Source organism: Bos indicus x Bos taurus, chromosome 2, assembly GCF_003369695.1.
Source record: "Bos indicus x Bos taurus breed Angus x Brahman F1 hybrid chromosome 2, Bos_hybrid_MaternalHap_v2.0, whole genome shotgun sequence".
NCBI lineage: Eukaryota > Metazoa > Chordata > Mammalia > Artiodactyla > Bovidae > Bos > Bos indicus x Bos taurus.
In genome coordinates this window covers 34,286,607-34,302,660 of record NC_040077.1, presented here as the reverse complement: position 1 = coordinate 34,302,660, position 16,054 = coordinate 34,286,607, and the positions used below count along the sequence as shown (strand labels likewise).

At 42.7% G+C, this 16,054-nt stretch overlaps 1 protein-coding gene across 2 annotated transcripts in view; it reads right to left on the bottom strand.

Moving 5' to 3' along the window:
- DPP4 (dipeptidyl peptidase 4) overlaps nt 1–16,054 on the bottom strand; it is an 84,810-nt gene that overhangs the window by 32,874 nt on the left and 35,882 nt on the right. For both annotated transcript variants that reach the window (XM_027559292.1, XM_027559302.1), the window contains exons 9-11: nt 12,545–12,705; nt 11,015–11,127; nt 1,774–1,909 (exon numbers count right to left, since the gene is read on the bottom strand). In XM_027559292.1, the coding sequence (XP_027415093.1) occupies nt 1,774–1,909; nt 11,015–11,127; nt 12,545–12,705 (410 nt within the window). The remainder of the gene's footprint in view (nt 1–1,773; nt 1,910–11,014; nt 11,128–12,544; nt 12,706–16,054) is intronic.

Sequence of the window (16,054 nt, the reverse complement as noted above, 5' to 3'; positions counted from 1 at the left end):
TGGGAATCATTCCAGCCTCCCACTCTTCTCACAGGAACCTCCTTAGCCCCCGTCTTCCACTTTTAGACTTCTTTCGCCCTTCTCCACTGCTTCGCCTTAGCTTGTGTCCTGTCGGGTTTCCCAGGTCCATTGCCCTGACCTCCTGGTTGTAGACCCTGCTGTTCTGTTCTCCTTCCAATCTGCTTTCCACTCCACTCAACCCGCAGATGACTTCATCAGTCAACAGATAGTTTTATCTCATTATGATCCTCTCCTATTTAAAACCTTGAAGTAAGCTCCCTCTGTCTTACGGGGTAAGGCCAAACCCCTCAGAATGGTACCCGAGCCTTAGCCTATATCTCAAACCTCAGCAACATTGCACCTCTCCCTCAACCCTGTCCTGTGTATCCCCAGCCCCTGTGAGATCCACGCTGTTCACCTTAGATGCCTTTGCACAGCTTCTGTTCATAGGGTCCACATGCCATCCTGTGCCCCGCATATGGTAGCTTACTCCAGGCTGCTCTCGTCTCCTCTGTGTCGTCTCCCATCTCCCTTCGCCTGTCCCTAATCAAGTTGATTATCTCTTTTGCCCTCGATTTCCTTTGTACCTTACATATACACTTTTAGAGCACACTATCCTGATATTGGGATGATTCAATTGACAGGAAGCAAAGAGCTTGGTTTTATGGTTTAGATTCTGGCTGATGTTGTGACCTAAGCAAGCTCCTTAACATTACTGAGCCTGTTTCTGCAGTGTCTGGCTACTGTGAGTGTTCACAGTAATGCTAATTATTATTGGTCTGCATAACAGTATTCCCTACTAGAAAATAAACATTTTGGGGACAGGCATGCTACCTAATATTTTTTTCCACCCAGAGCCATACATAGAATTAGGAACAAAATAGATATTCAATGGTTGCTATATACATACGAATGAGTGGCTCAAGATACAGGGCCCAAGATTTCTGAGGCAACTCTGCCCTGTGCCTACCCAGAATGAAGCAGGGAGAGGAGGTGTGCAGGCACAGAGCCCATTACCAGAAAAGGGCTCATAGAAGTGTCCTTGGTATATACCAGAAAACCTCCCCCAGACTTGCCTCTCTTGAGGCTGTTGATCTCTAAGGGGCTTTATTTATTTATTTATTTTTAAATATAAATGTATTAATTTTTTTAATATAAACTCATTTATTCTAAGGGGCTTTAAATTTGATCCAAGAGCTGAACCTTGTGGTCTGTGGGCTGGAAAGGCCCCCAGCACTTCAAGGTTGGATTAACACTTGCCTTAATGTTGCCACCCTGTCAGCCTAGAAGTTATCTATTTACTTTCTAAAGCTGTTTACTGCTGAAAAGCAGTCATAGTCCTAGGGTGGTTATTAATAATAGGTTTGTGGCCTCTTGATACTTGTTTTGTTTCTTGAACATATATTCAGCAAGTTACTCTGCATACTCTGTTTTCTCTATTGAAACATGTTTCCTTGACCTTGCAGCCCATGGACTGCAAGGACTTTGTGAAGTTTGACATCAAATTCCATTTTCTGGTTTTCCAGCCACCACCTATATCCCAAGTGACAGTCACCATAACTAAAACAGAGCAGTGAAAGAAGGTGAAATAGAAGTACCAACAGGTTATCAAATTATCTAAACATCAATCAAGACTTATTCACTGCCTCAGGGTCAGACACAGTAGAAAGAATAGAAACTCAAACTGTATTTCCTAATAGCATTCTTCCTGTTTTCATACAGCCCTCAGATCACATGGAGCTTTGGAAGCAGAATATTCCAATTCAACCTTACCACTGAGGAAATCCATCTTCCCGTGGACCTGTCATAGTCACAGATATCCATGATCGAATAGTTCTGAATCCTGCGGAGCCACTGCAATGAAATCCTTTCTTCTGTTACCCATGTCACGTCACACAAGTAGTGGTCCCTGAAAGGAGGGAAGGAAGGGAGGACAAAAGGATGCAAGGAAGGGAGGGTGGGGAGGAGAGAGAGAGAGAGACTATTTCCAGACCTTGGGACAAATAGACATTTTGCTTGATGAAATCAATCTTCATGGGAATACAATTTTCAATAGTTGTTGAAACCATTTAACACCATAGCATTTTACCCTTTCTTAGAGCACAAAGTGAAACTTAAATCTGAATGGAAATGAAAATATATCTGACAGGAAGAAGTAGCTAGCATCTCACAGGGTAGCATATGTGACTCATACCATGACTCAGGACTTTGCAAGTCCTCAACTGGCCTTTGGTGGAGCTGGGGTGTCAAGAGGGACTTTTTCCTGTCTCTTTTCTGCTGTCTTGAAGGAGCATTACAGTGAAGCCAGGGACTCTGGCTGAGATTTGAGTCTTTTCTGATGCTTTGATGTGCTTCTCTAGAAAATTCCTGCTAGTAGGTAGAAACTAGAGCTGACCCCTTTCTCAACTTCATTTTCAAAGGGGGAGAAAAATGGACTCATATCTCTGCAAACTTTGAAAATCAAATCATTGTATCATACTAATCTTTTCTCAAGTGTCAAAATATGAATCATGTGAAGAAATTAAGGAAACTTTTGTTATTTTAGCATAAATTTATACAAATAGAGATATCTCAAGCAGTGCAGCCTCCTCCAACACATACCTTTAAGAATTTTTGGAATTACATTTTGAGTGATAGTGAGATGCATGGAATTCATAATTTACCTTTCTGCTAGCCTCCCTAAATATTTGCTTTGGATAATTTATGTTATTTCATTTGCTTCCCACACCTTTGTGTGATTCTGTATGACTGTTCTTAAATCACTCTCGTCAGGTGTCTGATAAAAACCTTGCTTCCTTTTGTCACAAGGATTCCAAAGGAATCTTTTCTTCCAGCCCCTTCCCATCTGACCCTATGGCCATATCTGTTCCCCCTAAAACGCTCCTTCTTTACTTCACAGGCTGTCCCTGTCCCCTCCTCTTGTTACTAGGCTCTGTCCCCTGCTTAACTGCAGACTCTCTGAGGGTTCATGGGGTATCTCCAGGGCCTAGCAGACTACCTGGCACAAAACAGGCACTCACTAAAATTCTGTGGATGTGGCCCTGAACAGATGGGGTAATCCTGTCCCATCCTCGCCACCTAAATAGCTCTGTCCTTCCTCAGAATTAATAATCACTTTCTGTCTCCACTCCCTTCACAGACACTGAATCAAACAACAAATATTTATCAAGCACTTAGGATGGACTAGGTGTTAGATAAAGCACTTTAAATCCTTCACCTTTATGGTGTGGAACATTCACAGTGTTAATATATCCGGCGGTACCGGGGCCTCCAGGCTGCCCTGCTGCAGGTGGCAGGCACTGAAAGAAGACTAGAGCCCCTCACCCAGCAGCACAGAACCACTTTCACACAGAGACTCCTCTCTACTTCAGTCCTTTCTCTTCTTTATTAAGAACTGTGCCCTCTCCAGTCTGCACGGCTGGTGTCCCATGAACAGCCTATGAGGTTTCCCAGCTTTGTCAACCTGCCCTTCAGTTGACATGCTTGAACTTCCTTAGTTGTCATTGCTGTTTCATTGTGTCCAACTCTTTTGTGACCCCCATGAACTACAGCCCACCAGGCCCCTCTGTCCATGGGATTCCCCAGGCAAGAATACTAGAGTGGGTTGCCATTTCCTTCTCCAGAGGATCATCTGACCCAGGGATCAAACTCACATCTCCTGAATTGGCAGGCAACTACTTTACCACTGAGCCACCAGGGAAACCCCTCAGAGTTTTCTTAAATATCCCTTGCCCATGAAGCTTTTTTGAAGACCCTTCCTTCTAAATGGCTATCACAGGTCTTGTGCCATTTATCCAAACCCCCAGGCTGCAGAGTCTGAGAAGCTGAACGCTGCTTCCGCTGACCCAGGAGTGAGGGCATCTCATCAAACTCTACTGCGCTGAGCCCAAGGCAGAGGAGTTAAATGAGAAAATGGAAAGGCAAATCTATCTTCCTGGGGATAGGGAGTAAATACTTGCAAAGGGAATGAAAGAATGAAGTGCAAGATAGAAAACAAAAATTTTTGAAATTAACTTTCTAGACCAGGTGTCAGAACACTTTTTCAGGAAAGGGCCAGCCAGTAAATATTTCCAATTTTTTGGGCTACATGCTCTGTGTCACAACAGCTCAGCTCTGCCTTGGCAGCATAAAGCAGCCAGAGACAATATGTAAGGGATGAGTGTGGCTGTGTGCCAACAAGCAGAGGCTGAGATGTGAAGTTCATGTAAATTTCACGTGTCAGGAAGTATTATTCTTCTAATGATTTTTCTTCCCAACCATTCAAAAATGTGAAAACCGTTCTTACTTGTGGGATCATCCAAAAGTGGGTGGGGGCTGGATTAGGCCGGCAGGCCCCGGGAGTGCTAACCCTGGTTCTGTACCAGTAGTTTTTACTGTTTTAAGTCAAAACCCCTTTGTAAACTGGATGAAAATCATGTACCTCTCTCTAGAGAGAAAAAGCTTCCCCACACACATGCACACATTTTCCATGGCTTCCATGGACATCAATAATGATAGTGGACTCCAGAAATAAACAGCCTTCCTCTTTTCTAAAGTGGCCTGGTAGCAGGAAGGGGCAGGTGAGGTGGAAGAAAACCCTGACTAACATGATTAGTGGGTCTCCTGGTACTATAAATTTATCTACTGAAAGCCATAAATTATGCTTCAGGTTCAGCAATCAGCCATATAAAAATAACTTTTTTTCCATTTGAAAACATTGAGCAACAGAATTTGGGAAGTCTGCCAGGAAACTCACATGCATCTGGCATCTTCCCTGCCTGTTTCTAGATCAAAGGTTCCTGAACCTGTATCTTCAACTACCTTTGTCATTCTTCATAGCCCAAGATGTACTCTGTACCCTGTGAGGGCTCCGTAAATGCGGTTCACCAGTGGAGTGGACCGTAAATTCTGAATTCACATATAAACACACTTCTCTTTAATCACGGTTTCTCTTTAGGATTTGGAATTCAGGGGAGATGGAATGAGGGTGCATAATCCACCCCTGATCTGTGATCATACCAGGTCAGGATGTCAGCTAGTCATGAAAAAGACGTAAGGAAACCAATGGCTTAATTGTACTTTTTACAGGAAGATTTAAGTCCCCACTCAAGGTCAGAAAAATCCAACAAGCGGGATCATCAACGACACTTTGCCCTTGGTGCCAACTATATTCTGTAAAAACAGACTGGTCACAGTGGTTGGGGGAGGGGTGGAAGTGTGACCAGGCACTGTATAGGCAGCCTGGTATCCCCGTGAGCTGCTGACCGCCTATCCCAGGTAAGACATAGTGATTCAACCAGCTCTTCTGACTTCTGGAACAGAATTAGTCCAAGAGGAATATGGTCGATTTTAATACTAAAGCAGTGAAGTAATTTCTGGACACAAGGAGAGTTCTAGGAACTGGTCTAAGTGCTGACATAAAACTCATGACCACCTTATGAGGAATGTCAGAATTCTTGTTTTGCAGACAAATAAACAGAAGTGTAGAGAGGTTAGGTAATTCATCCAAGGTCATCTGCTGGACAGGACTGGAGTCAGGATTAAAAATAAGCAGTTTTGTTTCATATATGATATTATACATGTTTCAATGCCATTCTCCCAAATCATCCATGTGGTGGATTCATGTTGATGTATGGCAAAACCAATACAATATTGTAAAGTAATTAACCTCCAATTAAAATAAATAAATTTATATTAAAAAAAAAATAAGCAGTTGGCTTCAGATTTCCTGCTCCTAGTCACTCCCTCAGTAGAATCTCCACCCATCCCTCTGGTAAACATTGCTGGTTAGTTTCACTCTCTTAATTCTTTTCTGGATAAAACTTCTCACTCTATGAAATCTATTTATTCCTCAAGAGTGTGTATAGACGGAATAACTGAATATTACGAAGCAAACCCCATTTAAATGTGCAAGGAGAAACTTGCCTTTGAAAGCACACGACAGGGAATCCCTTTGTAAAGTGGCTGTTGCCTTTCAAAGAGGAAGCATGTAATAAATGTCTGTTGTGTGATATTAAGTCCCCTAATTTGTGTAAATGTTTCTTTTGTTATGTTAAAGATACTTAAAATAAAGTACTTATTATTAACTGGAAAGAATATTGGAAAGAATACCACTTCTAAGAGCAAAGACCCTGATACTGGGAAAGATTGAGGGCAGGAGAAGGCGACCACAGAGGATGAGATGGTTGGATGACGTCACTGACTTAATGGACATGAGTTTGAACAAGCTCTGGGAGATGATGAGGGACAGGGAAGCCTAGTGTGCTTCAGTCCATGAGGCTGCAAAGAGTAGGACACAACTTAGTGACTGAACAACAACACTAAAAGCAACTGTAGGTGGTGGAGTGATTAATTCAGTGAATCACTGAAGCGGGCATCCTGCCACCGCTGCCACAGGTTTCATGCTACCCTCTGCTCTGACAGCAATGCCAGCCCTCCTGGGTCCACTGACAGATTGCTGAGGACCAGAATGATGGAGGTGAGATGGAGCAGAGCTGAGGGATGCAGAGCCCAAGGCACGTGAACTCCCAAAGTGCCTCCTTTTTGCATACCTTGCAGCGTATTTCAGTCCAGTTCACTGACCTCTGGAGTGAAAATCCAAGACCCTGAAGGTCCCCACTTTATAGAACAAGGGTCATCAACTGTTCAGAGGAGACACAAAGGCTGTATAAACTCCTATCCCCCCAACACAAAGTCAGCTCAACCATCCATCTGTACACGAACTTATCTATTCACTTATTCTACATGTATTGATTAGGCACTTGCTATGTGCCAGGCACCCTTCAGGGTGCATATGTGCTAAGTCGCTTCAGTCATGTACGTTTCTATGTGATCCTGTGGACCATAACCCGCCAGGCTCCTCTGTCCATGGGATTCACCAGGCATGAATACTGTAGTGGGTTGCCATGCCCTTCTCCAGGGAATCGAACTCACATCTCTTATGTCTCCTGCATTGGCAGGCAGGTTCCTTACCACTAGCACCACCTGGGAAGCCCCCCTTCAAGGTACTGGAGATATTATTGTAGGATTGGCCCACCCCCTACCTATAAACTTGCCCTGTTTCAGTCCAGTCATGTGAAGCACTTCTCTAAGTAAAAGTTAGGAGACTTAACGATTTTACGTTATCTGCTATTTTCTCCCAAATATTTTGAGCTCTCAAGTTCCCAACATAGGACTTCCTTGGTGGTGCAGATCTGCCTGACAATGCAGGGGACTCGGGTTTGATTCGCTGGTCTGGGAAGATCCCACATGCAGAGGAGCAACTAAGCCCATGCACCACAACTACTGAGCCTGTGCTCAGCAGCAAGAGAAACCACTGCAATGAGAAGCCCGCACACCACTACCAAGAGGAGACCCCACTCGCCACAACACTGAACAAAGATCCAGCACAATCAAAGATAAGTAAATAAATAAGCAATAAAGAATAAAAATTCCCAACATAGGCAGTCAATGCAAACGAACAGTGTAATCTGATCAACTTGAACTTTTAATTCATTGAGGGCAGCCACTGGAGGAGTGGCTGGTTCTCACTGGCTGTCAGAGGAGCCCCGTCTAACAAACGAGCCTAATCTTCCTGTAGGATTTCAGCTGCTGGGAGCTCTATGATGAAAGGATGAGGCCTAGAAAGAAAATCAGTGATGGGCGCGGGCAGAGGGGGGCCTCACTCCAGGAGTGAGTGAATTACCATGTGACACCATAGAGGCTTCGAGGCAGCTGAAGAGGCATAAGTTGCCTGGATGAACCTGACCCTGCTGATCTTCCCAGAAGGCCAGAAAATGGAGCATCACTGTGTACTAGAAAATTTTTCACCAGAGGAACCTCAAGCCTGGTTTTAGAAAAGCTGCAGCTGTACTGATGCTAACAGAGACCAGAGCTAGATTTGCAGTTTCATACACAACACAGTCCTGTAGCATTTCCAAAAACATTTCTTTGGTTGAAATACATCCCATAGAAAATACCCATAGTGAGCGAGGCAGCCCTCACCATGAGAGCAGCATAGAGAATTATGAAGAACAGAGACTTAAGGATTCATTCATATAGGGTGAAAAACAAATCTTTAAATTGCTTAAGTTTCCCAAGCTCTGAAATTCACAACTAGGCCTCAGAAAGTGATTTCCAAGTGGGGAAATGCCATCTCTTCATCTAGGAAATAGCCGTGAAAATGATACCATAGACAGCAGCATGTGGGTAATAAATGAGACAATGTGAGCAGAGCACCAAGCACAATCCCTGACCAGTACAGCTTAATTACAGTATTCACTCTGGCTGGCAGAAGGGGGCCTCTGTCCTATTTCCAGCTCCCAAGCCAACTTGCTGCGTGACCTTGAGCAAACGTATTTACCTCTTTCAGCCTCAGATCTCTCATCTGTGCCTCCCAGTGGTATTCTGAGTGTTTCTGGAACAATGATGGGTGTTGCTATTCTGAGACTCCTAGGGGAAGGAGAGGGCACGGGGACTGGGCCTGTAACCCAAGCAGCCGCCTGCCATTTGCTTATTGGCACCACGCCTCTGTGTTTTATCTCACTTGCACCAAGGTTGCTGGGTCCTTAAAAACATCTGTAAGATCCGAAGCCCCTTCCTGGGCAGTCCTGAGCTTCCGCATGCTCAGCCATCCTTCGACTCCAACGCTCTTCCTCCCCATCATGCCCTGCCCAATCTGCTCATTCTCCACGATGCTTTCTTTGATTCCCCAGGTCACGGAAAACCCATCTCTGCCTCCTCAGAGTGCCTCCTGACTTTTGTTTATGCCTCTGTCATAGGCGTTTTGGGAGTCATTTATTGACATAGTTTATATCCTCCACCCCATCATAAGTGTTGGAAGGCAGACTCACTCCTATGGACATCCATGAGTGTAAACAGTGAGTGCTTAATTAATGTTGATGGGAGAGATGACTGGAGGGGATCAAACAGCAGATTTTAGAACCTCCAGGTAAATTTATACATCCTTGGACAAATTCAGGAAAAGAAATAAAACCTTTTAATTGACAATTAATTTTCCCTCAGAATAAATAGGTTAATACAGATCTTTTCTAAGCAAGTGAATGAATTAATAACAATAGAGCAAAGCCTCCAGCTTGCTTGATGTAGTCAATGCAACCCTGAACAGGAAGATGCTTTTATTTTGCTCTGATAATAACTCCAGGCATCTGAGGACACCAGCTGAATCCACAGAGGGAGAGGCACCTCGCAGAGTGCTTACAAGGTCTTTCTTTCAAGTCAGAAAGGTTTGAATACAGACTCCTACTGGGTCATTTTCTAACCTCTAGACCTCATTTTCTTATCTGTATCTGGCATATAATAATAATTATTGGAGGGCTTCCCTGGTGGCTCAGTGGTATAGAATCTACGGGCCAATGCAGGAGACACAGTTTCAATCACTAGTCTGGGGAGATCCCACATGCCACGGAGCAACTAAGCCTGAGCACCACAGCTACTGAGCTTGTGCTCTAGAAACTACAAGCCTCGATTACCGAGCTGTTGGGCTGCAACTACTGAAGCCTGAGCTCCTATAGAGCCTGTCCTCTGCAACGAGAGAAGCTACTGAAATGAGAAGCCCAAGCACTGCAACTAGAGACTAGACCCCGCTCGCTGCAACTGGAGAAAAAGCCTGTGCACAGCAACAAAGACCCAGCACAGCCAAAAATAAATAAGTAAATAAAATTTAAAAACAATAATAATTATTATTGGAAAGAATTACTTAAAGACGAATAAAATAAAGCCTGTAATGCTCTGTGTCTGGTACATAGAGAGTGCTCAATAGATGCTAGTCATCATTTAGAAGCAATGGCAAAACCAACATAAGTAATGGAAAATAGACAGCAACCTGATAGCCAAAAGTTTCACGCAGTTTAGTGTTTATAGAATAATAAAGGAAAGGCTGAGAATTTCAAACCACCAAGGATTATTCAAGCAAGTGACATCTTGAGACACATCATGGGGCGGCAGTGGTCCCTAAAATTAATCCACAGTTCCCCTGAATTTGTCTAGGTCTTACCAGGCCCTGCAAAGACTCGTGTGACCTGAGCTTCCTCGCACACTCCCCTCTCCACTCAGATGCTCTGGAATCTGTGGCTCCTTGCAGGGCCTCTACGGTACCACACATGCTCCCTCTGTAGGGACTTTGCACCTGCTCTTCCTCTGCCTGGCTACTGCTCCCCAAACTCTCCATGTGGCTGGATCTCCCCCTCTTCCTCCACATCACTCCTCACAGGCATCTTATTAGAGAGACCTTCCCTGACCTCCCCCCACCATCACCATCGCACCTGCCCTCTTTTGATTGTCTTCACATTTCACTGCCTCACATGATATAACCTTATTTGTTTACCTGGTTGTTAGTCTCCCCTGCCTTGAGTGTAGGCTCCATGATACCGGAGACTCTGACTGCCCTATTCATTCTGCAAGCCCACCCCTAGAGCCCTGTCCGACATGAAGACATGAAGTTTGTACTCGGTGAAGAGTGTGTAGGGTCAGGCCACCCAAGATGGCTGTTCTCTTGCTCTCTGTACATCTCCTGCTGGACCAGAGCCTGCTCCACTTACACCCTACTCACCTGACTGACATTCCTACATACGTGCTCCAGGCCCCAGCTAGTGAGTGTTCTTATCAAAGGGGCGGTGAGGGGCATGCCCCTCTGCTGGTTTCCATGGTAACTAATAAGCCAAGCTGACATAATTCCTCCTATAACTGGCAATCTCCCCTTGCCCTCTGGGAGCAAAGCCTGCTGCCATGTCCTGTCATGTCACCAGCGCACATGTTGCTCCAGGACCTTGCTTCAGACATGTAGATCTACATTAAACCACTGATGTCTCTGTTGCTGACACTGGGCTCTGTCTTTGGTCTTAAATGTGGGCAAGTGCAGGCCTTATAGGCCTGGGGGGTATAGCCCAACAGAGTGGTTGAATGGAAGAATGAATGATGGGCCAGGCCAGGTGACACCATGAGATGCTGCCATTGATTCTGTCACTCATTTTGAAAGTATTCTCCCTGAGAACTGTGGAATTGTTTACAGCATGAGCATTTGGGTCAAGAGTCTTACCCTATTAACACAGAACCAGGAGGAACAATTTGTTGGGAAGTTGCATTAATGTTCGGGCTGAGACTGCTGATATTTACAACAAAGAACTTTATAGTTGGATTCACAGCTCCTGCCTAGAAAAAAAACAATCAAAGAATTGGTATTAATAAAAAAAAAAAAAAAGATACCATTGCACAAGTTTAAAGCTATACAAAAATGGCTAAATTGTGCCCATAGAATTGTAACCAGACACTTTTAAACATTTTAATATAGATAAAATAAACTTAAAGGAGAGTCATGACATGCAACCTTCCCATATTCAGGCAGAAATACATAAATGGCTCCCGTTTAAGTAATGAATATTCATAATTTATGTACTTCAAGCAAAAAAGGATAAACTTGTTAAAATCAATTATTTTAATCTATAAATATATCCTGATCCAGAAAACAAGATTGATGGCTAACCACTAGGAAGACTACCTGGGTTCAGCCAAAGATACAATCCACTAGTAAAATTAGTTTACCTGAGCCCAGAGCCAAAATGCTAATTAGGAAGCCAACATTTCCATTCCAAATTCAGGTTCACTACTTTGGAGCTTTACAGTCAATATTGTGACAGAAATCTATAAAATTATTTTATATATACACATAGATTTTCAATTGACAAATTAGAAATAATATGATATTTTTAGTGAGAAGGTTCTATGATTTTTTTTTGCCAGTTTACTCTTCAAAAAATAACATTCCACTGAAAATACATTCCCATATTTAGTCTCTGATTTTTTTTTTCTTTTAACTTCCTCTGTCTTCCTAAAATGGCAGCTCTTCATAAAGCAAATTGAACAGTGAGTTGGTAAAAATAAAAATCCCTTTCCCCAAATTGCTTACAGCAAAAACACTTCACTATTAGATTTTCCTATAAAAAATAGTGTGGCCACTATTTTTATGACACTAGTGAAGAATCCTGGTCCCTTCCTAAATCTCCCTCTTCCTTGGCTTAATAAAGCTCTTCAGTTTTCATAAACATGCATCCTGGAGAGAGAAACAGTCTTGAAACCAAGACGTGACACTATTATTCCAAATGTGGGACGTGTGAAATTTACATCAATGCCAAATTTATCACAGAACTACTAAAACTAGTCATGTATCTGTTAGTTAGTAATACAACCTGATATATAAGCATGCTTTTCAACTTTATCTAGGGCACAATCCAACTTCTGCAAATGAGATGAGCTTCTGATTCAATTACAGCCTCTCTTTTCCTCCATTCAAATATTTTCATTCCCCCTGCTTCTTTCAAAAGCATTTTCCCCATCTTTTTCGGCTTGTCATTCCTCAAAGTTTTTGGAGAAATTACAAAACCTTAAATCACACTCTTTCCTGGGATAATAAAAATACTTTAAAATTGCCAGATGCTGTTGACTTCAGCAAGAGTAATCACAGCAAGCTGTTGAAGAGAGACTGACAATATTTTCATTAGCAGGAAAGGATTAAATGAAACCATTCTCTTCCCATCAAATCACGGAACCGCTATATGAACAGAGCACAGACCTTTGGATATGGAATCTTCACGGTCTTTGGATATTGCAGTGACTCATCGGAGTAGAAGGAGTATTCAATCAGCGGGACTTCTGTGTCGTTAAATTGGGCATATGCTAAAAAAGTGCTGTTTGGAGACCACCACAGAGCGGAATAAGCACTGAAGACTTCCTCTGAAAAAAGACAGAAATTGTTCTGTTACAAGAAGTAACTGATAAATTGGCTTTGGCATTCAAAATATTGTTCTCATTAGCTTTAGTAATTACAGTAGAGTTCAACTAATGAACCACTTTGCATTTGCTGGGCTTCCAAAATCAGAGTAATACAAATGAATAAAAATAAAATCTTCAAGGATAGAGCTGGATAGTAAAAATAAGTAACCCATTGGACCATTTTTGAATATTTTAGCACACAATATTTAATATAAACTCTACATTTTTTCTTTATCTTATAATCCTCTAAATTTATGCCACAAAATATACTAAAAGTAAATCTCACATAAGGGGCTGATTCTCCTTTCTAATTTTCAAACAGTCAACAGTTTGTACCGATTCTGCAGGGTACCGGTGGGTGGTATGTGGCTCCAGGCTATCAAACCAATATGGTGCCCAGAGTTTACTCCTCTTGGCACAAAAGATGTGGGAAGGATGGATTTAGAATGGCAGGGAGCTCCATGAGACTCCTACCAAGGAGCTCCTCCTTTGCCTAGAAACTGAGAACTCTCTTGGATTAACACTTCCGTCTGGTTTAAGAGACATGGGTTCGATCTCTGGGTTGGGAAGATCCCCTGGAAATGGAAATGGCAACCCACTCCAGTATTCTTTGCCTGGAGAATCCCATGGACTGAGGAGCCTAATGGGCTACAGTCCACTGGGTTGCAGAGAGTTAGACACTTTTTTTTCCCCCTGCTTTCCTGAACAATGTTGGACTCATCCTCAATCTCTGGCAAAGGTAGCTCTTTCCTATGTTTATTATGGAGTCAATTCATGGGACTTCCAATCTCTGGCTCTTAAAATGCCAAAGCCTCTTTCATCAACTGGGAAGAGAGGATTCAAGTGGATTTGATGGAGCCTTCTAGTCCTTTATGCAGACTTAATCTACACATTTCATATTCTGCTGCGAGTGTAAAGGTAAAAGCAAAAGCATAAAAATTTGAATCTTAGAATTAGGAAATCATTTTATCCCACTTTTCTGATTTTCACAGCCTCCTGACAAAAGTTTATTTTCCAGATGCTTATTTTCAATAACAGTGATAATCATAGTAGTAGTTACAGTAATAATAATAATGATAAAATATAATCATTATAAGGATGAGCAGCTGACATTTGATGTCTGCTGTCCATGCACCAGACACTGATATTCGACATCTATTATTTCATTTAATCCTCAAAATAATTCATTGTGCAGGTGAGCAAAGCAAAGTAGGTAGGCTTAAAGAGAACAAGTCATTTACTTGCGAGCATGTGACCAACAGTTGCTAGAATCAAGAATGAATCCAGATTTTCCTCTTTGGAATTCAAGTTCCACTGTTCATTCCTGCCTATTTCAGCACTTCTAGTAACAGAAACGGAGAAGGCAATGGCACCCCACTCCAGTACTCTTGCCTGGAAAACCCCATGGATGGAGGAGCCTGGTGGGCTGCATTCCATGGGGTCGCAAAGAGTCGGACATGATTGAGTGACTTCACTTTGACTTTTCACTTTCATGCACTGGAGAAGGAAATGGCAACCCACTCCAGTGTTCTTGCCTGGAGAATCCCAGGACAGCAGAGCCTGGTGGGCTGCCGTCTGTGGGGCCGCACAGAGTCAGACACGACTGAAGCGACTTAGCAGCAGTAACAAAAAACCTTCTACTTGATCAGGCAGCTTGGTCCTCCTTTGGCTGCTTTATACCTATATCATTGAGTCACACTTATGCAGCAATTTAGAATTTACAAAACACTTATCTAATTGAACCCTAGGTGACTCTATTCATAGACTATTTTACCGAGAAGACAACTAAGGTTTAGAGAGAGTGAGTGAATTGCCAGAGATAAGAACACAGGCCTTGTTACTCCAAACTAAGGGGACTTCCCACTAAAAACGTCTTCATACCAAATTGATGTCTCATTCCCCGTGGCTTCTACTCATTGGTTCTAATCTCAGATCAAGATGGAATTACATAAAATGCATACAGTGACAGCAAGGTAATGGTTTGTAAAGTCACGTTTAAGTACGGGTGGCAGGTAGAGTTAAATGTTTTGAATTAGTAGTTGTTTAGAATACTGAACTCTCCCTTTCTCTCTTTCATTCTTTATTTTTCTTTTCTGTTGTGGTTTATCACAGGATATTGAATATGATTTCCTATGCTATACAGCAAGATCTTATTGTTTATCCATTCTGTATATAATAGTTTGTATCTGCTAATCCCAAACTCCCGGTCCCTTCCTCCCCACCCCCACCCCAACTTTGGCAACCACAAGTCTTTTCTCTGTCTGAGTCTGTTTCTGTTTCATAGATAAGTTCATTCGAGTCACATTTAGATTCCACATGTAAGTGATATCACATGGTACTTATTGTCTCTTTCTGACTTGGGAGAATACTGAACACATTTTTCCATAACAATGATTATTATAAAACTACTCTGATCAAACTCAAAGTCCTAAGAATACAGGGATCGAGGGTAGGGAGAAAGAAGAACAATGAAGGAAAGAAAAGATTTGCAGCCCTACCTGAACTGGCTGTGAGCACCCCCTTACACACTATCCTGCGATACCTCCCATCCCACCACAGCCCCCATCTTGCCACTCTGAGTTTCCTTAGGCACCACTGGGACCTAGTTTCCTCCCTCTAACCAGACTGCTCCATGACAATTATTTGCTGGCTTCTTTGTCTCTCTCTGGGAGCCGCAGCTGAGTAGCATTTGTGTCTGTTTCCCCAGCACCTGGCATAGCAACTGGTTGGTGGTTGGCACTCCACGTGAATCACACACCCCCTTGTCAACACTACTGCCTCTGGGGGTAAGGAGTGCTCTTCTTCCCAGTTATTTCCTTGCCTATCCCTTCTCATCTGTGCTCTCACCAAAATTTTCATTTTCATCTCTGGGTCAGGTAAATGATCATACTCAAAAAATCATACTCAAAAGTGATTGTTATGTAATCAACTTCATCCTAGAAGATAGAGTATTAAAAAAGAAAGAAGGAAACCATTTATTAACTAAACATTGAAGTTGAAGTGTTAGTTATTCAGTTTTCTCTGACTCTTTGTGATCCCATGGGCTGTAGCCCGAGAGGCTCCTATGTCCATGTAATTGCGCAGGCAAGAATACTGGAGTGGGTAGCCGTTCCCTTCTCCAGGGGAATTTCCCAATCCAGGGATTGAACTCAGATCTCCCACATTGTAGGCAGATTCTTTATCATCTGAGCCACCAGGGAAGCTCTTTGTTAAATAAATAATAATCAACTAGAAAATCATGAAATAATGTGAAAACAGAGAAATTGAGAGAGAAAGTTATTTGGGGACCCAGGGTGGGGAGCGGGCCCAA